The following is a 25,867-nucleotide window of genomic DNA, read 5'->3' on the forward strand; positions in this document are numbered from 1 at the left end:
TTAGATGTCTTTGACTAGTTAATCCTAGTGCTAACAAGGACTCAAATTTCATTAGACTAGGGATTTTTTTATCCCAAGAAGGAGAATGTCTGAAGACAGTTCTGGCTGGTTTGCTGTCTCCCTGAAAGGCACAATGAAATTGTCAAGAAATTCTATTCCAATTCTGAGTCACTTAGGGACAGCCACAGATAAGGCTGTTTGTTAGTCAAGTGAAACATGCCCCTCTGACATATGTGAGCACATTCTAGAGGCAGTGTCATGGAGAGGTACTACCCTAAACCTTGAAGCAGGGTGATGCGGTGATGCACCACTGCTAAATATCATACCAATATTGCATTTGGACTTGGATGTTAATTGTTGATCTTTCTACATTGCTTTTAACCTTTCAACAGATACTGTTGTAAATGCGCGTTTCACTCGTTTCCCATTAAAGTGGTCCACTCATTTGGTGGATAAGGCCTTATACTGCTAGCCCTGGATCTTGGTTTTCTGCATCGTCTCTCTCTCTCCTGCCCTTGGCCTGCTTTCCATGCTGTCTTTTCATACCACTTGCCTTTTCAATTGAAAAAGAACCCTAAAATTCTTATTTCTTCATAGCCTTGGAGTAATCTGGTAGGGAGACCTATCACCTACACTTATGCTTGACCTTCTGTTGGGAAAACATATCACTTCCCAAATCCACTCCATTGTGCATCACTGCCAACATATGAACATACTGCAATTTTGGAAATCAACATTAGACTACTCGCTGTAGTGGAATCCTGACTTTATAAGAGATTTTTTTTTTAAATACACAAATGCTCAATGAGCAGCATTATTTCCCTATATTCTGTAGCATGTTTTCCTGTGCTCCAACTCACCTGTCCCACAAATATGTTACTCGCAGCTACCAGAGACTCAATAGGAGTTGTCCCCATGAAAATGTGCATTATCCAACCAACCTAAAATGATTTAAAAAAATAAACAAAAATTTGTTCTGCCTGTTCCATGCCCTTCTTGAGTTAATCATATCAATTTAAGCGTTCAGAGACATGTTACAATACTCCCTGAGTTATGATTTCAGCTCCAAGGTATAGCACATTCATGTAATTATTACATCCTAAAATAAGATAGAGGAAGAACAATTTAACAGACTGAGAGTACTCCAGGCTCCTTATGGGCACAAAAATGTTAAACAAAATTAAACAAAACAGATGTTTTCATGTGTTCTTATTATTTATGTTCTTGTCCAAAGAGACTTGGATCATATGAAGGGGAAAAAGATGAAATTTAGATTAAGGTTAAAATTGTCTCATTGCAATTTTAGCACACTAATGTCAGCTAGGTGAGGTTCATGGTGCTTATATAACAATACTATGAATGTAAAGGGCAAAGTACTTTTAATTTAGGAGTATCTTTAAATAAGCTTTAACTACCACCATAGAGGAAGATCTTTTCCCTCATATGATAGTTATACTGGACAGAGGACAGAAAGTAGACTTGATCTTATCTTAGTAGACACTAGCATTACACATGCTGCTGACAGAAATGAACACTTAGAGAATGAGGTGAAGAACCTGCTTTGACCTTATTTGGGTATCTGTGATAGGAAGGTATACGCAATTGCTACTGAAATGCTTAGCAGAAATCCACTGCCTGTGACTTAATCTCCATCCTGAACTTTGAGGGCTGTGAGAAGGGCAGGCAAAAAGGAAGATTTAAGCAAGTATGGCACCTGAGGAATGCTAAAACTAGCCAGGGAAATCTAACAATTAATATGACATAAGCAATGAAACTAGACTGAGAGACGGAAAATGTGGTATGTGATGCCAATTAAGATTTTGCAATGGTAACATTTGGAACTATTTCCAGGCTAGGTTCCTCTGCATGTGTTCAGAACGTTTCCCAAACTAGCCAAATGAGCACCGAACTGGCAAAAATGCATACCTTTCCAATAAGCCACTGCATGAATCCCACGTGGTAAAGCATAGACATAACTGTACTGAAGAAAACCACAATTGGCAGTACCTGGTTTGAAGACACAAGATCATTAAAACTTCTGGAGTAGTTTCCTGTCCTTTAGGACATTTAATCTTTGAAAAGAGAATTATGCTTTTGGAGTTGTACTTCCAGGTATTGAAAACTCATCTTAAGGTTTACTCTTATGCTGTAAAATTTTTGACCTTCCTGTTTGTGCTGTAATTAAGTAATTTTCATTTATCTACATAGTTTTCTAACACAACTGTGACTGTTTTGAAACTGTCTGGTTTAGCATGATATATATTAGTTTATAGCCATGTTTAAGTCAGTTCAAACATTTACATTCTTTAAACAGAATCTATTTAAAGGTATATACTTACTAAATACAAAAAGTGAATATCCATCTCTTACTTTGGAGACTGAAAAATACTTTCTTTCAACATAATTTAAAAGAATTGCATGAACGCCTAACCCACTGTCTGATGGATTACTAAATCTGTTGGGTTTCCATGCTGAATTAAACTAATATAACTTGATTCTCAAGTATGTTAAATATACAGGACCCCACCACTTCTATGCTAATACACAAAAGAAAGAAAAATTCCCCCAAAAGTCCACAACTAGTCAGACAGATTAGTTACAGCTAAAACAGTACCACTGTCACATGAAAAGGGAAGGCTTCATCAACCCTTAGTGTGGACAGATTTTTGTGACCCTCAGTGTTTAATTTGTCTGACAGTGTCCCAGGAAAGCCAAGACCCTTGTTCCTGATCAGTTTGTCAGCATCCCATTAGGGGGACTCCTCAATGAGCAGTCCTGCTAGATTGGAGGGTGGTTTGACTGACTTAGTCAGGGACACACACCACCAGCACAAGGGAGACCTCTCAGCAGGTCTTCGCCTTTATGAGAGTGTGTTATCCATTGCTGGCAACTGCTAGCATCTATGAAGGATTCACACTAACAGTTTATAGGATAACACTCTTTATTAATATAAAATCACGACAGGTTAAGGTTTGAAGATTGTTGATGATAGTATCTGACTGCAAAAATATATTTAAAGGAATACAGGCAAAAAATCCCCAGTAAAAGTATTCAGGGTGCATAGAGTCTGGTTCTTACCCAGTAGGTGTTCCTACGGGAAAGAAGACGGGTTCAGCCCATCAACAGATGCCAGAAGCTACGACGGGGTGTTCCCTAGCTTTTCCCCCATTCTCAACTTACATAATATTTCTTCGTGTTTACGTGCAGCTTGAGTGACTCTAGTCATACATACCTTTGTTACTGATTAGTGTAAAATTGTCTCCCTTCACTTTTAAAGATACAGTCAAAAATAATGCAGAGAGCATCCCATTGAGGGGTGGCAGTACCTCGGGGACCGGTAACTTTGACATAGAGGTGTGCATTAATATTATTATTAGGCTTTAATGAAGCAAGTTCATCAAAGGAGAGGGATTTTGCCACAGTTGCTGGCTCAGCAGTGGGACATCTTCCCTTCTTTCCCTGGGTTGACAGTTGGTATGCGGCTTATCAGCTACAAAGTACCACCAAGGTCCCTTCCCTGCAAGGATTTCCACAGAGCCTGGCCATGGTGTCTCCACTCTGCTTCACCCTCCATGTCATCCCCCTTAGTAGATGATGGTGAATCATCGTGGAAGAGGTTTCAAGTCATGCGCCAACCATATTCCTTGCAGGGAGCAGCAACTGTGATTTACTATGTATTATAACTCCTGTTAAGATGCTAATATAACCCCTCAGTTTCCTCTAAATGTATCTCCAGTTACCAGTCCACAGGGCCTCAGTCATTTTCCCACAGCCACATAAGCTTTCATGTGTGTTCACTAATGACATAATGCATTATAAATAAAATCAAGTAACAGAATGAAAAACAACAAACCACTTTGTTAGTTCAGGCCTTTTCAGTAAACAGATGCTATGCCTTTCTAGAGGAGAGCTGGTACTATGAACAATTTTGATAAACATTTAGAAACTCAATTTTGATGATCAGAACCTTTCATTGAAAGGACAGAGTGCAATTAACCAATATTGTTGTGCTGTTCAATAGGTTGATATAATGCTGCTTTCTCAAGTTTGGTTCTTTGATCTTTTTGTGATTCTGTAGGGATAGTTTGCCATGCAGTAATTCCAGAAGCTTTAGATCAGTAAAATGAGTATCTTTCTCCCCTGCCTTTTCTTTTGTTATTATCATACAAAGCAGGGAGCTAAAACTGCTGGCTGCTCTTAACTCCCCTCCCATTTGTGGCTTGATGTTTAACTTTTTCCTTGTTTTCCTTTAAAGAAGTTGCTATTGATGTTTAAGGAACATCCTGCTTTTTCATACACTCCTAAAGCTTGACCTTCAAAGCAAAGCCTTTCTCAGGGAACCATAAATTTTCCTGGTGTTAAAAAGAAGCTAAAGATTTAACAGCTGTCTAATTTCTTCTTTGCTCAAAGCAAACATTGCCTTTCGCAGTCAACAGGATAGAAGACAAAGTACTAAAAGGCCTTTTCCATCTACTTAACTGCTTGGAAGTGCTTATTTATGTGGGCAAGTGTTTTTTTTCAGAATTCTGAAATGATGCATCTGCATACACAAATACACATTTAAAATAACCCAGTTTATGTATGTAAATGTGTGCATTTTTGACTAATTAGTGCTTCCAGAACTGTGTGCTCAAAGGCACTAGGGGACTGGTGGGCCAGGTCAGAACCCATATAGGGGTGCATACGGGATGTGTCTGCTCTGGTAATATGGTAACACTTCACCTGGCAGAAAACTGATGTGTCCCTGCATATTGCTAAGGATGCAGTACGGATACAACTGGACTCTGAGTTTTCTGCAAAGACATATCCTGTCCCTTGTCTAATCTCTCAGGAGCTAAGCACTGTCTTTGGAGGATGTTTTGAAATATCTTGGGGTAAGATTTGGAGAGATCATCACAACATGCAAAGCCCATAAAATATCTGAAAGATATAAAGAACCACTTTGGACCAACTTAATGTCTAACTAAATGACAAGTGTTTCAAGAGAGAAGAGGCTGCTTGTCATGCACTGTTGTTGGAAGAGGGAATTCCTGGTCTACAGGAGGAGCAGACAGAACACGTTTTGGTACTGCTCTACACTTGTCTGCCATATATATACATATATATATATGCAGCTCTGAAAATCAACTCATGGGTTTTGTTTTCTTGTTTTTCAATGTGAGAATAATCTACTTGTTCCTGTTATCGTCTTCTAAAAATACCATGGTTTTTCTGGCTTGAACCATAGCATAAGACTGATGGATGTTTGCCTACACAGAAGCAAACTAGGGCCGTCTGGTCCCTAGTTATGGCTTCTTTAGTAAGCAAAGTATTTTGCATCATCACTAAGGCACTAAAAATCACCTTGGGAAATAATCATATTCATAAGGCATTGTCAAAAACTACAGGAAAAATAACACAGGGGTGTGGGAATTAAATAATTTAATCCCTAAAACATGTAATTGGAAATAAAAATTGTTATTTGAGTGCTCAATAGAGTAAAAGTAAGAGGAGCCTGGAAAGTGAAACTAAAGGTGCAAAAGTACTGCTCTTAAAATGTAATTCATATTTATTGATGAAATGCCTAATTTCTTTTTCCCTTCTAAGATGTTCTGACTATTCTTAGTAGCAGGCTATTTTACATACAGCAGCTTCTTTCTCAAGTAATGAAAGAGCTAAGTTTGAAGAATATCTAGTTTGGAATATCACCTCAAGAAAAAAAGTAAGATAAAAGGCATATAAGCCCATGGTCAGGTATCTGAAATATCAAAAGAATGGTCTCTGAGTAAGTCCTGATACATTTCTCTTATTTGTTTGGGGTTTATTTATTTATTATTTGGGTTGGTTTGGGGTTTGGGATTTCTTTTGACTTTTATGTTCTTGATTCCAGCCTAAGTAGGCATTGTGGCATGAGTGACTTCTCAGACCAAAACTAGGAAGGATACTGGTACAAATGAGAGACCACAAAGCAGATGAACTGCATTCCAGCTGTTTCTTAGGTCTTAAGAGAAAGATGGGAAATCTCCCTGTGATCTTACTAATACAATAATAATGTAGTATCATGTAATTCTTCCTTCTAAGGGAGCTTCTAGCTCTTCTCCCAAGCGTGAATAAACACACATTTAGGCTCTACACTTCTTCAGGGGGAATGTCTGTGAGGCAGTGATCTGCACAGCACTTAAAGGTACAACAACATAGTATGGTAGAGCACTTTTACTCATGGAGAGGTAGGGAAGATAGGTAGGAGGTAATATTTCTTTCAGTGACCAGGTACAAGCTTTTTAAACTATTCCTTGTAGAGAGATAACCCAAAGTTCTGTCTACATGCAATATATGTTGTTATAATTAAACTAAATAAGTGCAATCTAACTCAGTGTATAGCAGGGAATGAAAGGGTTCCCAGATTTTCTATTCAGAATGTCACATAATAAGGCATAATTTGCCTGTTGATTTCTCTGATGACTACATAGGTATCACAAGACAAAATAAATTTATTTCCCAGCTATGTTCCTTTTACCATTGTCTATCTGCCACATATGGCATATAACAACCGTCTTACCTTAAAAGCAAAGAAATGATCCGTGTATTTGTCACCAAACACAAACTTGGCACCTGTATCAGAGTACTCCAGAAAAGTCTAGGGACAGAAAGCAAAATAACTTATCCGTAAGCCCTGGGTACCTGCCAAAACCCCAGAAAATATTGCTAGTTGCCTTGCAGAGATATGGTGAGGTACAAGAAGATTGGGCTCTGATTTGTATGGGTCCAGGCCCCCTGACTGTGTTTGGCTGAATTGAGGATCTCTGCTGTGCTCTGCTGAGTACCCGACACAATAGAGGCCATAAGCTACACTGAAAGAAACATTTACTTTTTAATCCAAATACTGTGGTGCATTTCTATGCTCCATCCGATGCAAATAAGTAAAATAAACTATACGGCTTAAAACGGAGATTTGATGGCTGAAGTAACGAGTTTTGGAAGGTGTAGCTAAGAGCTAGCCTAAGGGAATCTTCTACTTTTTAATTCTGATCCGGTGGTGCATTTTATACTTCTGATGCAAATATATGCATTAATGATTCAGTTTAAAATGGAGTTAAAATACAGTTTATAATAGCTACCATAATTAGTTCTGACAGGAGAGACTGTAAGACATAAAAATATGAAGCTAACGAAAGGCGGCATCAGACTTGCTTCGGTCAGAAACTGCAAACCTGGTGACAAAACCCAGCTGACTCCCACTGCCTGCAGATTAGACAGACATCAGATTTGTGCTTTTACTCCCACACAGAGACAGTACATTCTGCACTGTCTGGTTTTACATGTGCTTAATTACCTGTGAAGAACAGCTGTGACAATAGTATCCCTGGGGTGAAAAGTCTGAACGTCCTTCAGGGGGGTACTCTCTGATCTATATTTTGGATATTGCTTATTCATTAGTTTACAGTACGAGACTTTTAAAAAAATTTTGTGTCTGCACAGACATCTGTGGACAGATCCCATCCACTTTTTAGAGATCCCTTCTGGCATGCAGATGTGGATTTTGCCACCTATATCTATCTGAATTACTTTTCTTATATGTTATGAGGACTATGAAATGTCCTGGGTGCCAGGAATGTTGCTGCTCTCAAGATAATTAGGGCTGTGCCCTAAATCCCAAGGCTTTTCAGCATATCATGTTTATTGCAAGTGTGATTTGGAGTTGAGCAATTTCTAAAAGTTCCTATGAGTGCCCTGGCACAACAGTAGTTTGTGTTTCAAGAATGCCAATTTATAACTTCAGCCCAATGATGGTAAAGCAATTAATAAATGGGATTACTCTGGCCATTGTATTAATGGAACAAAAGATAAACGAGAAGAAGGTTGAATTCAGGAAGTCAACTACCTTTCTGAGAATCCATTTTTCCTCAAGAGGAGGAAAAATCAAGGACAAATGGATCCTTGAACAGACTGTTCATATAATTTAAGACTTTCAAGACAGAAAATTATATTAAACAAGTAAGGATTTTGCTCAATAGCTTACCTGGATCTGAATGCCTAGCCAGTTAAATACATCAAAACCCACTTTGGTCCTCAGAATAAGAACCCCAAGAATAAACTGCATTCCTATTCCTGAAAATACTGGTCTCCAAGCAACCTAGATAGACAGAAAAATAAAGAAACTGCTTGTTATTTAAATAAATAATAGTTTACTTTGGATGTTTGTTTATATAATGTAAGGGGATTGCCTGACTATACTGCAGGACAGGTGCAGCTGCCAAAACAGGTTGTAGGGGACTTGGATCTTCACATATCTGGACAGAGAATAAGGAGATATTTTTATAGGGTTTGTCATTGGGTAATTTCAACTCTGCTTCTGTCCACTAGCTTTAAAGACTTTTGATACCTGAGAACTACTCAGTTATATATTGTGATTCATCATATAAAGGCAGTCATAGGAAAAACTGTGGCTGCTTATGATGAGTTCCTCTTCACTACACTGATGATTCCTGTTCTGCTGCCTCAGAACACATCTTTGTTTTGTAAAATTGAATCAAATTACTTACAAGACAAAGAGCTGAGATGGTGTTCTCTAATTTAATTAGATCATATTTGAGTAACACAAACCAATTAGGTGCAACGAGGACTCATGGGAGAGCACAAAGCATTCGGAGTATGAGTTTTCACCTCAGTTTGAGACGGCAGCAGTTGGATGGGGTAAGTTCATCAGTCCTTGCTGAGAGGATTTCACCTGTTAAGAAAGTCTCAGCACTGATAGAAGACATATTGAAAAGTATTGGGAAAACCTGCTGACCTGGACAATAGATATATGATTAATGAAAGCATGCAGAGGTATGTGAGGCATGCCAACAGGAGTAAAAGCTAAGGTGGTAGTTGTGGTGGCTGACCTAAGCCCTTTGTAATACCACAGCAAACCAGAGCGGACATTTCTGGTGGAAAATTAAAATAAATGGCATTTACGAGCCTATGGGAGTGGGTGTGCAAAAGGTGAGGATCTCAGCTCAGCCTCAGCTGCTGAATTTGCAGTGGGAAACAAACTTGTGAGGGGTTAAGAGCTATACAAGTCTATCATATCTCTGGTTCCATGCTATTTGTGTTGATGTGATGATGGTGTCCTCAAGTAAATAACTGTGATGTGCTGAGGACTGTGGTGAGGCTCCTGTGGGTGAAAACATGGAAAAGGCCTATCTCAGCTTGCACTGATACTTCAGGAGCAAATGTATTCCAACCTGTATCAGGGCTAGAAGAAAAGATGGGCAGCTGCTTCCCAAAAGAGTGAGAGACCAGTGTTGGTACAGCCCCACGCATGCTCCCCAACAGCAAATTTACTTTCCTCAGAAATTAAATAGGGTGCTTAGTCTCAGGCAAGCCTATATTTTTACTTTCCCACATTTTGTTACTCTTACTAGACTTGGTGCTAGAGTAGGGGAATAGCTTTTTAGACACAGAATAAGAAAATTCCCAAAAGGCCCGTCAGGGAATAAATACTCACTCTGGTTGGATATTTGGAAAAGATAAGCATCAGGAGAACATACATCACAAGCCCACCAAAGGAGATTAGCTGACGGGATCCTTGTTTTGTTGTGTCAAAGATGAGCCAGCAAATTATAGTTATTATAAGAGCTGCACACAACACCCTAGATTAAAAAAAAAGCATCAGATATCCTGAAAAAGTTGTTTGGGATATTTCTTTCCCTTCCCGTACCCAAAACATTTGCATCTCTGTTTGTGAATAAACTCTTTGTACAATGTATTGGGCTGAAACCTGTAGCTCTACACAAGCAGGAACCTGCCCTTGCTGATGCACCTCTGGCAGCATCCTTGGTGACATCTGGAAGAAATGTCCTCCAAGCCAGAGTATGGGGGGAAACCCAAAAAATGCATGAGTGACTCTTGTCTGGGTGCTATTTCTACTAAACAAAGTGTGATATCTTTCTTTCTCACTTCATCCTTCTTTTCCTTCCCTTCCTTCCTTTTCTTTATTGAATCTTTCTTTAGTTCTAGGCAATACAGGCTGTGGTTTTTACAACTTGCCCTATGCTCTTTAGCTGGTGGGGCTATGAAGCACACTCTACTGAGGAGCAGGCTGTAAATGGCTCTTTGTAACCATTTGGTCTGCTCAGCTACCTCAGAAACAGTGGCAAGAGACGTGTACATCTGTGTTTCAGTGTTTCTATGGTCCCCACTATCAGAACCACGTTAAGCTTATTTATTGAAGGTAATTACCACAACAACAGCCTGGAAGGCAACAAAATACATCATCCCATATACAGAGAGGAAATAAACACAGCCCCAGATCTTTAATGCTAGTTTTGTCTAACTGTAAGCTTTCACTGATTTCAGTGGTACCTAGATACATAAATTCCATTTTTAGATGTGGATTAAAAACATTGCAGGCAAACTCCACAAAATGGCTTGGCTATTGCAAGGCTGAGTAACCCTTTCTACACCTGAGAGACTTTCTGTCTCTTGGAAGGAAACAGTTAAGCACCTAATCTGTGTATGTACAATTTAAGGATTGCAGCCCAGGTAACATGGCACTTACTGCCCCGACTTGTTCCATCTGCTCCTTGGGGCTCTCCTGTTCCTTTTGCTCCTTCTCCCAGAGAGGCTGTCAGATCATCTAATGGAAATGCTTCTGGTGTGACTGCTTTCTAATGTGGCTCCCAAGCAGAAGGACCACAATCTTTATAAGACCTTTCTCAGCAAAACCATTTTTAAATTTTAAGAATAATCTGGGACATTTCATGAACTGAGAATGACTCCTCCTTAAAATTCTTTGTCTCTCAGCTAGTAGTAACCTAGCTGAAACAGAAGGTAGCTTGTGAATTTAGCTTTCCTTTTTAATGAGATTTCATTTGGTCTTTTCTTTGGTCTATAAGGCTCCTTTGTCTCCTCATTTTCCTGGGGATAACTTCAAAATCCCTGATCACTGCTCATGAATACTTGAAATAAGTATCTGACAGGTCTAATTATCGACCATTTATCTACCAGATGAATGTCTACCATCCCAAATTAAGGTCATACGACCTTATTATGACATTAAATCTGGCTGGCATGTTTTGATTCCTGAAGGTCAAGTAAAAATTGCTGTGGAGATATGTGGAAAAGCAGTATCTAGATAATACACTCCAATCTTTAGCAGTTTGCCTATGTTAGAATTAAGGTTTTAATAAACCTAACAGCTCTCTGAACAGTGAAGCACTTTCTGGCTTGCAGAATGAATGCAAAAGCCAGCAACACACATGGACTTTTGTGAACATATTCTCTTTGAACCACAAATGTGTTCTGCCTCAATTCATGGTATTTTTCTACTCTTTCTGTGAAGACTTTTGATCCCTAACTACTGTATTGAAGTCCTGAATGTGTTCCTGATATCTGTAAACTGGTAAATACTGAATTATTCTGTATTATTGAGATATGTATGATTGACCCATCTCCTTGTGTTTATGGGGGAGTAAGTTGAAATAAAATCATAGGGGCAACTTGACTACTGCATTGTCCTTCTACATAAATAGAAAGTAATTAATATTTACCATTTCAACCAAAACCACTGTTTTTTCAGATATCTGTCTCCAGGGGAAAAGAGTGCAGCAATTCTGTCTTCATACTTAGCTATTAAAAAATCCCAGCAGATGAAGAAGATGGCTAGGACAGTGACGACAAAGAGTGGCAAAGCTCTCTGAAAATTCAAACTGCAGGCTGCAATAACTACTGCCAAGTACGCTGTCACAGAAACAAGAATATACATGTCAGTTAGGTTGGTCTTTTCAAAAACAGGATCAAACCTTAAATTTATAAGATGTGATCAAAGTCAGGCCCGTGTTTATCTTTTCAGTGCTTTTCTGACTCTCAGACTGAATACTGAAAAATTTTGCTTCTGTGAATAGTGTTGTTACTTATGATATGCTCATTGATATGAAAGGTGGCTTTCATTCTATCAAAGCAGGTTATACGCTTTTGCCAAGGCAAATTCATATCAAACATGTTAATCACTCGGGAAAATTAAACACATCTATAGAACTTCTCTTTCCTAGAGAATGAATCCTAAAGCATTAATTAAGAGCAAGAGTCTTTTTCCATTTTTCAAAAGAGGATGAGTTTGTCCAATAAAACTAGAAACAAACACTTACAAACATATGTCAATTGACTGAATTGATGACCTTTTCAAGTAATTGTGAAGCTTAAAAGTAATTTATTTCATAAAGTAGTTAGGAAATTATTTGACAGGTTCACTGGTGATAAATGCTGGCCAAAAAAATATTCAGTTCTTGTAAAGAATAACTTGATTTTGTCTATGGCAAATAATGAAGAAGGACTACTGATTTTTGTAATGCAAGTTGGTTTTTTATGGAATTAATATATGAAATCCTGACATATTCCTAGAACTCACTCACTCTCTTGAGCCAGAACATGTCTGTACTATGACAAAGCAAGACAAGATGATGTTATGAGGGTAGGATATTCAGCATGCAAGCAGCACTTTTATAACCCCTTCTGGTGTGCTGACGCCTATCTCACGGACATATTTCAAGTCTCTGGGTTCCCAGTAGTCAAGCAGGAAGATCTCAAAAACAAACTTGGTGAAGTGGAAGGAAACAAACCAACCTGCTTGCAAATTAGGAAAGGGAGAAAAAAGAGTATCTGAATGATTTTGCAGTGCATACTGTCTAAGTACATTTACTCTAGAAAAAATTTGCTGTGACTATTGAGTAATATGAGTCAGAAGAGAAAACTTTCATTTCCAGCCTGTTGATTTAAGTCCATTCCTATTTGGTGGCTGACTGTTTTTAATGTGATTTCATGGTTTTGGACAAGTTACTGAAATCATAATTTTGGAGTCGCTGGTGATAGAGTAGACACAAAGTCTGAACTATCCTGTTATCACAAGTTTAACTGCTAGTCAGACGTTAAACATGCTGGAGAAGCAGTTTAGCAAGATTTGTGCTTTTGTTATGTTTGGGAATGAGCAGGTTTTGCAATCTGGAATTTTCTCTGGGACTAAATTCTTACCTACTTTGAAATACATTCTTAAAGACAGTCAAGAGTTTCAATGTCAGACAAAGACACTGCACAGCCTATAATCTCATACAACTAAATAAATAAGGCTTCAGCAATCCTGGGTGTAACATATACTGTACCTGTTATTAAAACTCCATAGACCACTAAATAAATTCTGGTTTTATGCTTCTTGCAAAATTTGCAGACTTCATAATATTTTTTTTCTAAGAGCCTAGGAAAAAAAATTAACAAAGAATAGAAACGTAAGCTTTTGCAGAAGAAAATTGTGTTATATTGGTCAAAATTTCTCCACTGGAGTTCACTGAGCTTGGTAAGGGTTAAATGTGGATCTCGGAGTGACAGATAAGAAGTGTCTTTTGAGAGGGACTTCTTCGGGTTGATGTTGCACAAGTGAAAAATCAAATACAGCAGACATGTAATGGGACAATCTGTAATCTATGTAATGGGGCGAAGTTAGCAGGCCAGTTCTGTTACCCTCTGAAGTACAGCTCTTCTGTGAAGAGATCTGTTAATGGGGTGAGTGCAAACTGAGTAGGTAGTTAAAGATTCAGTGTTTGTTACTAGACCCACAAAGTCTGCTAATACAGCCTGCCCAGCAGTGCTATGTGGAACAGTAGTGTTGCTGTAATTGTGAAGGCCTAACATTTGTGTGTGTGTGTGTAAAATAACCAATGCCCAATAAAACCTTATTACAGTGTGCATAGATGTTTCTGGATTTTTTAAAATTTTGTGGTTATTACATTAACTTTTCATCTCATCATCTCATGACAATTTTATTTGTTATATTTGAATGTCATGCTCTAGTATCAGTTCCTCCAATTATAACGTATTTCACTTTGTTTTCCTCACTAAAGGTAACAGCGTGATTTCATGAGGGAGGTTGAAATCTAGGGAAAGAGAGGTAAGGGAGTTAATTCAACACAGATTTCCAATGTTAAATATGCTGGTGACGTGGACGTATATCAATTACAAAAGCAGTGGCTAAATAAACACCTTCATACTGAGTTAATTCAACACAGATTTCCAATGTTAAATATGCTGGTGACGTGGACGTATATCAATTACAAAAGCAGTGGCTAAATAAACACCTTCATACTGTGCAAGCTGTAAAAAAATTTCAGCTATGGCTCTGTCATCTCAGAGGCACTGCTTTAGAGAGGCACATCCCTAAAGCAGTGCCTCGCATTCCCAGTCCATAAAGGCAGTGTTATATTTAGAGATGCTAATTATCCAGACTGTACTTGTTTAGAAAATAAATGCAGCTGGAGCTAGATGCACACTGAAATCCAGCATTAATAGCCTTCTTTTTTGCACTCAAAAAAATTCAATTAATTTAAAATACATTTGAGAGAAACAAGAAATATTAATTTAAATTATATCAGCACTCAGAAGAACAGAGCAGGAACACACTCCTTCACAAGTACAAAGAGTAATAGGTTCTCTGAGAAATCTTGATTGCTCTCGATACTTCAATTTCAGTTCTGGGAATTCCTGTTGCTTCACAAATCATAGCCTTTTTTTTCTAACTTGTAGGAACATTAGGTTATCTACCCAATCTCAGCAGAAAGATTAGATAGAACAGGAAAAGAAAAAAGGAGAAATGAGAGACAAATAGATGAAAAAGGCATTAAACTTATGGTTCGTCCATCACTCAAGAAAAGGAAAAAATACTATCTACAATCTGTTACTGCTCCTTATGACTCCTTTGCAATTTAAAATTGTTATGTTCAGATTACAATTTCTTGTGATTCCTTCTTTTATCTAACATCTCTCTCTCCTTGTTTTATTAATTTAGACTATTATCACCTTGGTACCAGGATATCTTAAATAATTAGACGCATATGTCATAAATATGCAGCTCTGTTCTGAAAGGTGGCAGAAGAAATATGTTCCTTATGAAATACGGTTAATTTAGTAAGGAAACATTCTATTCAGAAAGTTGATCCCAGAGGCTTGAAATGTAACTGAAGATGTTGAATAAACAGGTCTCACTTAAGCACATTAATGTGAAATATTTATATATGTCAAAATTATTCTTGCTTGCATTTTGCAACTCAGAAATCAATTTTCTCTTGTGTATGTACTCCAGAAGAGAATGCTAACACCTTGTACTTGTGTAGTGAATCTGTGTTATCAATAGACTGATCTTTCAAAAGGGCTGTGTCTCAGACCACAGGCTATTCAGTACTATCTGTTGAAGGAAATCAATGACACATAGGAACATTTAGTATGATTTTGTGTCTTAACTTTTTTAATGCCTTAAACAGGGTTTGTTATTTTCACAAAAACACTTAATCCTCAAGTAAAATGTAGATGTGTGTTTTCACTCTGTGATCACTTGGGAGTAGTACAAACAAAATGTAAAACTTTTCTCCACTAAAATGGCTTTTTTCACAGCTATTCTGTTCTTATTTTGTGCTGGAGTAAATGGCTATACAAACTGAAAAACAATAGTGAATCTTTAACTTCCCAAAAGAGACAACTCTTTAAGATCTCTCTTTAAAAAACACTGCTCTAGAAATACTGGAAAAGAAGTTATTGTAAAAGTAGAAAATATATTGCTCCTTTAATTTGCAAGGCTTTAAAAGGGTAGTTCCACAAGCACAGATGTAATTTGTGAGGTATAATAATTTTAAACATGTTATGTTTCTGTATTACACAAATTGCTAGGCAATACAAAGCTCTATGTAGCACTGGGGTACAGCAGTGAAATTTAGAGCTGTCACTCCAGAAGCAGAAACACTGGCAGCTTTTTGCTTAGGCCAGGATGAAGTGAGTGGAAGACTTACTCATGCAAAAACACATTACCCTTTCAAGCATGGTTGCTCGTCATCTACGGAGGCACGTTTGTTTTCATGCAGATCACTCTCAATATTGATGTATTCATCCCCCTGGAAAGCAGATCAGTGCCAAGGTTGTCAAAGGGGTTTATGCTTCTTAAGTAAGGTGCAAAAAAGCATCCCCACTGGCAGATGGCTGAAGCAGTCTCTAGACTTTCCTGTCTGCACTGTGTGCATGGCTCCAGCTCTCCCATCTGCCACCAACTCTGTGATCGGTATCAGGAAAACCCAGTGTTTAGCCAGGCTGAGGAATTTCCCAAGCCATCCACACTATTTTCAAAGTGGAAATAAAGGGGGGAAAAAATACCAGTGTTACTCAGAGCTGAAGAGGGCAGGGCCTCATAGATAGTACTACTGCATACAGGTGAAAAGTGCAAGTCGAGAATTAGCCAGCTTGCTCAGCACCTCCTGTAGACACCCCCTGGTTTTGTTCTCTCTTTGCAGAACATTAATATGATGGAACTTTTGTATACGGAGACTGGTTAAATCGGACGAGGCTCAGTGTTTTAAAAGTTTAAGCCAATAAATTTGTTCTTAAGAAAAACTACCACCTGAGTCCACACAAGCATGGCACTAATTAAAGCTTTTGAACAACTACAGGCTGACTTGCACCCTGTCTGAGGACTGTCTTGAGGTGGCCAGGAGGGGCACAATCCCTCAAAGCTGCTCAGCATATCTGTGGGGACTGTCATGCCCACACTGCACCACTTCCCCCACCCCGCTCCGGTGGGGCACAAGGAAGGCGCCTGTCCCATGGCTACTTACCTCCATACTTGTGGTGGGGCCTGCAGAGTGGCCAGGGCCCAGGGGAGGCAACCACTGAGTTCAAAGACAGCAGCGTACCTGCATGTGGCCCTCATGCCTCTCCCTTTGAACACCGTGCCAGGGCACTGTGACCAGCTGACCGGCCTGGAGTGTCTGGCCATGGCCAGGACAAAGGCAGACAGTCTTTGTTTGGCCTGGTGGGCATTCCTACCCTCTTCAGAGGAGCAGCCCACAGTTGCCCGGCCACTTTTGGATCAGTGGCAATCTGCAAGTTAGTTTGTCTCTTGTTACTCTGTCACTGTTGTTTATAGCAAGTCAGTTCCCCCATTTGCTGTGGAAAGCAAGGCCCATCACAGACATTGTCCTGGCCCCTGGATTCTGCCTGTCTGTCCTCCTGCAGGTGCTGCCAGAAGTCCTGGAAAGCCCTCAGTTAGTTGCCAGGGAGAGACTTGAATCACAGTCATAGAATAGCCTGGGGTAGAAGGGACCTTAAGGATCATTAAAGATCATGGAGTTCCAGCCCCCTGCCATGGACAGGGACACCTCCCACTACACCAGGTTTCTCAAAGCCTCATCCAGCTTGGCTTTGAACACATCCAGGGGTGGGGCATCCACAACTTCTCCGGACAAATTATTCCAGGGTCTCATCACCCTCACAGTAGAAAATTTCTTCCTAATATCTGATCTAAGCCTTCCCTTTTTCAGTTTAAAGCCAGTTCCCCTTGTCCTATGACTACATGCCCTTACAAAAAGTTGCTCTTATTTTTTCGTAAGCCCCCTTTAAGTGTTGAAAGTCCATAGCGGGATCCCCAGAGCTTCTCTTCTCGCAGCTGAACAACCACATCTCTCTCAGCCGGTCAAGTGTCTTCAGACTTTAATGATCTCAAAGGCAGAACTAACGCATGGTGAGACCAGAGGAGTATGTACATGGAAACCACTGTTCACTCTCCTAGGTAAAGCTCGGCGTAAGACCAGCAGGAGTCTGTTGGTCCTCTTGGCTGCAGTTTTTGGAGTGGGGTGCTGTGGAGCTCTGTGGAGCTCCACTACAACTTATGGCCATATTTTCACTAAACTGAATTTCTTTCCCTCTTTGGTCTTGACTGTGAAGTAAAGGAAACCTGAAAAATGCCTACTAAGTTACTTTTGGTAACTGGCAGTTCTCTTCTCGGTGGCTGTACGAAGTAGGCTTCTCGTCTTAGGGACACTGAGTGCTGATAATATGTAAGTATCATTTATTCCTGAGCTTAAATTTGGGATATATTGCATATCAGTGCTTCTCACAGATTTTTTAACCTGCATTATAAATCAAGAGAGTCCCAGCCCTCCAGGCTGAAGTGCTGTGCTTTCATGTTTGCAGGCACCTACACTCCCTTTGGTACTGTGTCCACTCTCCTGGTTGCAGCTTGAAGCTCATGTCCTACAGATGTTGCTTTCATCCCCACCATCATTCCCAGTGCCCCCACTTCATGCACTGCCTAGGCCAGTCCATGCTCCTCTATCTCTTTCCTGCATGCCACAACTTACTCCCTGTGCCTGGATCACTCACAGCCTGAACTCTGGCTCTCCAAATTTGTGAAATATATGGTTTGTCTTGAGAATATAACCTATTTTTCCTTTTGAGTATTTCAATTACAAAACATCAATCTACATCTTTTCACATTGTTTACAGTGTATTTAAATATGCTCAGAATATTACTATGTCAACCTTTTATTGTCACAAATACTTACGTACAATAACATTAAAAGGTGCTGAGAAAATCTGAAGTCAAGGACAACTTTCTGTGAAAGTGTGCAGACACAAAAGGAAATTGGGAGAATGGATGCAAACCCCTTTTATTTTTTTTCATGAGCAAACACAATACCAGGTCTGGCCCTTGGGGAGTGTTGGCCCTTACTGAGTTACCTAAGGGCTGTGTGGAGCATGTGGACTTCTGCCAGCAAAGGGACACACTGCAAAGTTCATGTTGTAAAGACCCTCAAAATAAATTCTTACGGCTCAGTCACAGAGTGCCTGAAAAATTGTTGGTGTGAATATATGCATCTCTAATACTCTTGCACCAGGCAGAGGCAGAATATTTTCAGATGAACCATTTCAGTGGGAAATTGGTTTCTCTGGCAAAAATCAAGCTTTCATAGATGCCACTACTTTTCTCCAATTTTCTACAGTTTCAATCAGTTCTGAAAGTCCTTTTTGGATTTTTTGCTTTAACAATTTCCTTTTTGCTGGCTTTTTTGAAGATGAAGGTATAGGCACCATCTAGCACCTTTCTCTCCTAAGATCTCAGATCCCAATCTAGCTCCCAGGAGTTCTTATCAGAACAGTCTTAGTGATGCTTTCCATCACTGTATATCTGGAATTAATTCAACTTTGAGAGCACAGACATTACTTTGGCAGTATGCCTTTGCTGCCTCTGATCATTTCCAAGAAAACAATAGCAGGTAGAAATGAGTACCCACTGCATCAAGTATTCCTTATATGCTGCTTTGAGTACTATTACCAAATTTGGCAAGTAGATATGATTACAACAGAACTGAATTTTTAGAGTAGCAAGTTATTTCTGGAGTGGGGATCTGAAAATATTAATACCTGCCAATGGTAAAATACCTGTGGATTTTTTAACCTGACTCTCATGTCTTCATAGTGGGATATTCACTATGTGGGGTTAAACAAACATACAGGCAAAACAAGTCAAAATGAACATGTTTATTACAGTAATCTGTACTGTGTTCTCCTCTTCTCTGGTCAGTTTTACACAGGACCTGTTTCCTCAAGTTTGTGTTTGTCTGAAATTTTCCTTATTTTGGATGTTTATTTCATAATTAAATGTTAATATATTATTAAATATTTAATAATATGAATTCTCTGTCTGATTGGAAGATTGTATCTCTAAAATCAGGGATTACAGATTAGCTTTTTCCACCTTCTTACGAGAACGTGCATCTATGTCAACTCCTCGTCCACAGTCTTCCCTCTGATTACCATTTCTGATGCCTCTTTTGTATCTTGTATGAAGCCGTTATGACATTGGAATACATTTTTCTGAACCCTACACACCCTGTAATTTTGTTTTTTCCTAAATATATTTTTGAGAACAGAATTCACTTCCCTGTTTATACATTTTAAATTATATTCAGATTTTGTTAGAACATCTGTCTTAGATATATTATTATATTGCTGACATTGAATTTGAGGTTTACTAATTTTCATAAGATTATTTGGAAGAAAAAAAAACCCAACCAAAACGTACCTGATTAGTATGCACTGTTTTCTTATTTTGTGAGTTCTTGATTGTCTGTGAATTGTCTCCAGTGCCTTTCAGATTTGTAACATCCACACCACTGCTGTCATTCTAGGACCAGAAATTATATTGGTTCAAATCAGAAGCTGAAAGCCTTTCTTGTGTACAGTAAGAACTGATTTACACTATGATGCCTGGGCTTCCATGGAAGAAAGTGAATGGGCGACAGGAAATGGCCTCAAGCTGCACCACGGGAGGTTTAGATTAGATATTAGGAAAAATTTCTTCACTGAAAGGGTGGTCAGGCATGGCAACAGGCTGCCCAGGGAAGTGATAAGAATCACCATGCCTGAAGTTTTCTCCAAAAACCTGTAGATGTGGCACTTTGGGGACACGGTAATTGGTGAACATGGTGGTGCTAGAGTAATGGCTGGACTCAGTGATCCTAGAGTTCTTTTAGTATCTAAATGATTCTACAGTTCTCGGTGTTACTTTACTAGAACAGGGAGCCCAAAACTTGGTGTGCAAAGCCTGGCTGTTCAGTTCCTGCACTATTGCCTTGGTCATGGATGGTGCTCATCTAATGTGAATCTGCTGTTTTCTTGACTAAACTCACATATCTCCCATGGTGAATTGTGCTGGTCATTGTCTCAGGACTGGTTCAACAAGTTTATAAAAATCCAGCCCTTCTCCTCACCAAGGGCAAAATGTACTATTGGGGCCTTCCCCAGCTGTTAGTACCTTTGCTCTGGTATTTACGCTCCTTACATGGAGTAAATGTGAACATGTACTTTTATTGCTCTTAGAATAAAACACTCAGGGTACCTTTAAAGAGAGGAGTTAGCTTTACCAGACTGAGGGATGAAGACAGTCATAACCAGCCCCAGTATTTTTATTTTTTTTTAAATAAATTCTGAATCTCTCTTTTCTTGTTCCTTAATGTTTTGAAGGATACATTATCTCTTTTTAAAGGTCCTAGAATGTCTGGTTCTTGGTTTTGTAAGAAAGCTGCTTAAACAAAATTTCAGATAACTTATACCTGCAGTCACTGTGAATGTTTTGTATTTCAGTAGTTTCTTATGGCAGCAGTTACAGTATGGTCAATTAATTGGGTTTTATTGCACGAAGTATCTCATTATTTACATGGTAATAAACCCAGTAAGTTAATATTTACAATGAAAACAATCACTTCCACATGAACAATACAAAATAAGCTGAATCATAGTAAATTATGATAAACACAGGAATAAGCAGTACTACTAGATAAAAACTGAATTTTGCCTTTTAGAAGAAACATGACCTTAGAAGCAACTAGAACAATGCTCAGTAACATTTTCCTTAAAGATACTTTGCCTCTAAACTTAACGAAAAATCAGTTTCAGTAAAAGTGTTTCTGTAACTTTGTGTGTCTTGGAGAAGAGAGAAGAGTCACAACAAGGTGTTTATTCAAGCGCTGTGGCCTTGATATATCAGTTCCCATGCTTCTATGTGAAGAGTTTCTTTTCCTTCCCGTAAGACAGAGATATTTCTTTTTCAAAAGCATTTGTCACTTGTTTGCCTTCTAACTATGCCATCGTAAGAGTTTGCTGTAGCTGCAACAAATGCAACTACTGAATACTCCATATAATTAAAAAAAAAAAAAAATCACAGGAAGCAGTGAATAACTGTAGCACTGAGATATATTAAAAATACTACACAGGACAGCATAGTGAAGGCAAAGCTGTATAGTTCTGTAATTCACATACACACACACACACCCCCCTGAGATGGTATCTTTGAAGATTTCTATACTTGGGGCTGAGGAAGAAAAGGTAGGTTTCCTAGGACTTTTGTCAGTTAATGTGTGAAAAGCAATAAGCATGCAAGCTGCTGTCTATGAAATACACAAGTAAAGAACAATCTGTGTTGGAAGAAATCTCTAGAAATCACTTTGTCGAATCCACCACTCAAGTGTAATAATTACATAAGAGTTTCACTTATAGAGTAATTGAATATATGAATGTATGAGCAATGTAACAAAACCAGTAAGAGCATCACACGATCGCTGGAATTCAGTAGCCCATGGTGCAGAATGGTAGATTTTTGTCCTTCTCTGTGAACATAAAAAGTCCCTATTTCAACTGATCATATCACATTTCTGGAATATTACTGATTCAGTAGAAACTGCTTAATTACTATTGATAACAAGTTTACTTTATGGCACTCATTCAAAGACTGTTGACTAGAACAGTCTTTGAATGAATGCCATAAAGCTGAGTAATTTTCTTATTTCACAGCTGATTTTTAAAGTACTGTCTCTTCACCCTCCCCTTTATAGAATTTTTTTGTTTGTTTTGTTTGGTGAAAACATATTATTTAATCCTACTGCTTGAAGACAAAAGGCTATTTTTAATTTCTAATAAGAACAGAAATATTCAAGTGATAAATAAAACTGCCTATTCCCTTTCCTTGCTTACTTAGTGTATGAGCTGCTGAAGGAGCTTCTCAACAAAACTTCAGTCTGTGCTTATCACCTGCTGTTGGTGATTGCTATCTAAGCACCCAGCACAGGCAGAAAATGTGTATCCCATTTAAGAAGTATCCTTTTCCAGCTACCTGTAAATGTCTGGAGAACAAAACACTGTAAGAGCAAATGGGAGTTCAAGCCCTAGGAACTACAGTTAGCACAGTCCTTTTATGAGCACAGACCAGTCCAGCAATATGTAAAGTCACTCCTGAACCTTCAATCTCCAGGTGACGTGAGAGAGCAGGAAGTTCACAGAGAAGCCTGGATGGGAAAATTCTCTTTGCTTTAGTTCATAGTTAAAGGATTACAGAATGGATTAATCTATTTTGAATGTTCGCAATACGAAAAGTGTTTTGAAATTGTGCTTCTGCTTTCACAAGCTGCTTTGCTTTGACTGGCTGGAATTCCACTCTTGCAAAGTATTTGACTAAATAACAAGGGCATAGAGCTGTCTCAGCTGTGTAAGTGAAATGTTCTTACAATGTTTGTTTAGTTCCCCTACATGAGTTGTTCATTCATCAAGTATTGTTGCACTACATTCATGGCCCTTCCCTGCCATTTCCTCCTTGCTTTTGAAGGAGGATGGATTTTGCAAAGAGCTAGTAACTTCTATTGTGCTTTTAAGAATAGCAGACACTGGAGTAGATGGTGTTACACTCATGCTAGTTAGGGATGAAAACAGGCTGGCCATCAGTGCATCCAGACTGCTGCTTAAACTCTTTATGGTTTAAGGGTGGGTCCTTACATTATACTGGAGATTAGAATCAGGATACTCGAAGAACTCAGTGGAAAACGGATGCTTCAAAAGCAAATAGTTTAAGTTATAATATCGGATTTTGTTGCATCTTATTAGATTTTTAATTGTATTCGCCCAGCAACTGTGAAGCCATCTAGTTTACAGATCAAAATTGCCTTTCTTTAAATATTCAGTGCAACTGAACACCATTCATCTAAATTTTCCTTCATGTATTATTTTTTTCTAGCCAGTGCTATGATTCTGAAGGAGTTTAAATGCATTTTAAATATTGAGGAAGAATCTTTTTAAATTAATAACCACTGCACTCATAAATACCTGCCAAATTATAAAACTCAGTGTACAAGACAGGAAGGATGAATGTTCATTATCCATGTAGTAAACTACAGTAAATGAGCTGTAGAAACAACAGATAAGAAACAGGTACTGCCAGATTTAAATTTAGCAGACTAAGTCTTCATGGGCTGTTTGAAAAGGACTGCAAATAAGACTCCCCACCACTGAGTACATTGTTGTTTTCTTTAAAAATTTAGGTTGTCAGGGTAAGATAGTTCAATAGTATCCTGAAATGTAGGGTGTTTTTATAAAAAAAACCCCAAGTATGGCTTTGGAAAACAAGTTTTGAAAATGTGGAAAAGGACTGCATAATTTCCTGACTGTATTTGGTTAAGCAATGCAGTGCAAGACCACCTTCATTTCCAAGGGTAAACATAACAGTGATGCTCACGAAATATAAATTTTTAATAGTATCTACAGCCTTAATTAACCAACCAGACAAGAGTATCTAGGAAGCTGTGAAGAATGGCAATAAACAGAAATGGCATTTTTAGGACATGTTTTAAGTTTTTTCAAATGAAATAGAGTACAAATACTGCATGCATTATGGCAATACCAATGTCCTGCCCTTTGGCTGAATTTGAAAGGGGATCCTTCCTCAAGTCAATTTCTTAAGAGCATGGTATGCTCTGCTACAGAAACAGGTACAGGCTGTTTAATGCATCATAACACTAACAATAGGAGGCCAGTAAAAAATAATTACTTATTAGCTGTTACTTCCCTTTGCATTGTATTTATTTTATGTTTGCTTCTGTGTTGCTTTTAAATGTAGGGGAGCTTATTTGTCCCACCTACCATTCCTTTTTATGATGCAGCTTTTATCATTCCTTATGGAGTGTGACTTGATGTTATCAGAGATTTGAATCATCAGAACTGATTAGATAAAAATTTTGCGTCTTAAATGAAGGCTAAATACAAGTGAGGTAAATCCAACCTCAGTTTTAGGGTTATTGTTAGTGATAGAGGGTTTATGAGCAGGAAAATCTGTTGGCAAGTGCAGTGGTCCTCTAGCCAGCAGTGCCATCAATGAGAAGTTAACTGAACCACCTTGTAGACAAGAGACACAGTTGCGTTCCCATGCATTATGTATGACATTATTGTAGCTATAGATACACAATCTATTACTCTGGTACATAGACACTTATCAGGAACAATTTTCTGAATTGAGCATAATGATTTAAGTTCCTTAAATTACGTGACATTTTTAAGATAGAAAAAAAATTAACAACCTGAGTGTCTCATTATAAACAGTGCAGCAATCTGTTGATTCTGGTTATGAGGCAGCATCCAAAGCAGGTAACTTTAGCATGCAAGTCTTAACTACTGCATTGGGTTTTATTAAGGTAAATACTTTATTACTGAAGTGTAGGGGCATGATAGGGAAGACTGGCAATATGGATAAAGCTATGTGTCTTCTTAAAACCAATAGAAAAAGCTCAATTGTAGTACACTCAAATGGCTGTTGGTAATTGAGATGCTCCTAATATCAAAAAGAGAGAGAGACAAAGAGAGATACAGCAGAGGTGTACATTTGGGGTTTATAGTCTGTTTTCTTTTGAGACCATTTTGAGCTGTTAATGAGGGGGAAATTTGCTGTTGGGTCTCCCAGGTACTGGCATTATCACAAGGCAATAATGCAGGACCTGCAAGTTCAGTGCTATATTCCAGTGGAAACTGCATTGTGTACTAAACAAACAGCTGATATTTTGCAGAACCATGCATTTTTAAAAATGCAATTAATGGTATTAATATAATTTCCTGCTAGATTGATGCATGTCCTATCTGAAAGTTAACACTGGTTAACAGAGGGTGTACTACAGTACCATTGAAAATGGTGATGCAGTGAAATGCTTCTGTGATGCAGTGAAAATCTTTTCACAGCACAGATGGATGTGTGTTTATACATTGATAGCAAATGAGAAATTGAGAAGAGCTCATAGTTACCTCCCTTTGACCATTAGTATGACAAGTCAAAAAGCGGACTACTCTATATTACAATTTATTAATCCTGTTGGAGTCCCTTTGCAACAGAAAATACAATGCTTCTCATTCCTGACTTAATAAAGATCTGATATGCTCCTTCATCCATCACTTGCTAGCCTTGAGCTGCTTCGTATTACATTGAGAGCTGTTTTGCTAACTTAGGTGCTTTACAAAAATTACCTAACTCGGATTCACTTTGTCTCTCTCTTACCTTATCCCCTTGTGCATTACTCATTAAATGGTTCAGCTGCATCTGAAGGTACCTATGGATACTTAAAATGGTATGTACACAGATACATAAAATGGTTTAAATTAAACCTTTTCCAGAACACTTTTGTGATTTAAGTAAGATACTTATTGCTTAATACTGTAAGACATTGTTATTTTGAAGGAATTTAAGTGTTCACTCTTTGTGCAAGAAAAGCTTAAATACAAGAAAGAGTGG

At 38.4% G+C, this 25,867-nt stretch overlaps 1 protein-coding gene across 1 annotated transcript in view; it reads right to left on the minus strand.

Moving 5' to 3' along the window:
• SLC28A3 (solute carrier family 28 member 3) overlaps positions 1–25,867 on the minus strand; it is a 39,980-nt gene that overhangs the window by 12,244 nt on the left and 1,869 nt on the right. Inside the window, exons 2-10 of the mRNA XM_069002124.1 lie at positions 19,853–19,954; positions 15,808–15,890; positions 13,119–13,210; positions 11,514–11,703; positions 9,470–9,614; positions 8,000–8,113; positions 6,539–6,616; positions 1,927–2,007; positions 861–941 (exon numbers count right to left, since the gene is read on the minus strand). Coding sequence (XP_068858225.1) covers positions 861–941; positions 1,927–2,007; positions 6,539–6,616; positions 8,000–8,113; positions 9,470–9,614; positions 11,514–11,703; positions 13,119–13,210; positions 15,808–15,890; positions 19,853–19,954 — 966 coding nt within the window. The remainder of the gene's footprint in view (positions 1–860; positions 942–1,926; positions 2,008–6,538; positions 6,617–7,999; positions 8,114–9,469; positions 9,615–11,513; positions 11,704–13,118; positions 13,211–15,807; positions 15,891–19,852; positions 19,955–25,867) is intronic.

The sequence above is a fragment of the Aphelocoma coerulescens genome (assembly GCF_041296385.1).
Source record: "Aphelocoma coerulescens isolate FSJ_1873_10779 chromosome Z unlocalized genomic scaffold, UR_Acoe_1.0 ChrZ, whole genome shotgun sequence".
Classification (NCBI taxonomy): Eukaryota; Metazoa; Chordata; class Aves; order Passeriformes; family Corvidae; genus Aphelocoma; species Aphelocoma coerulescens.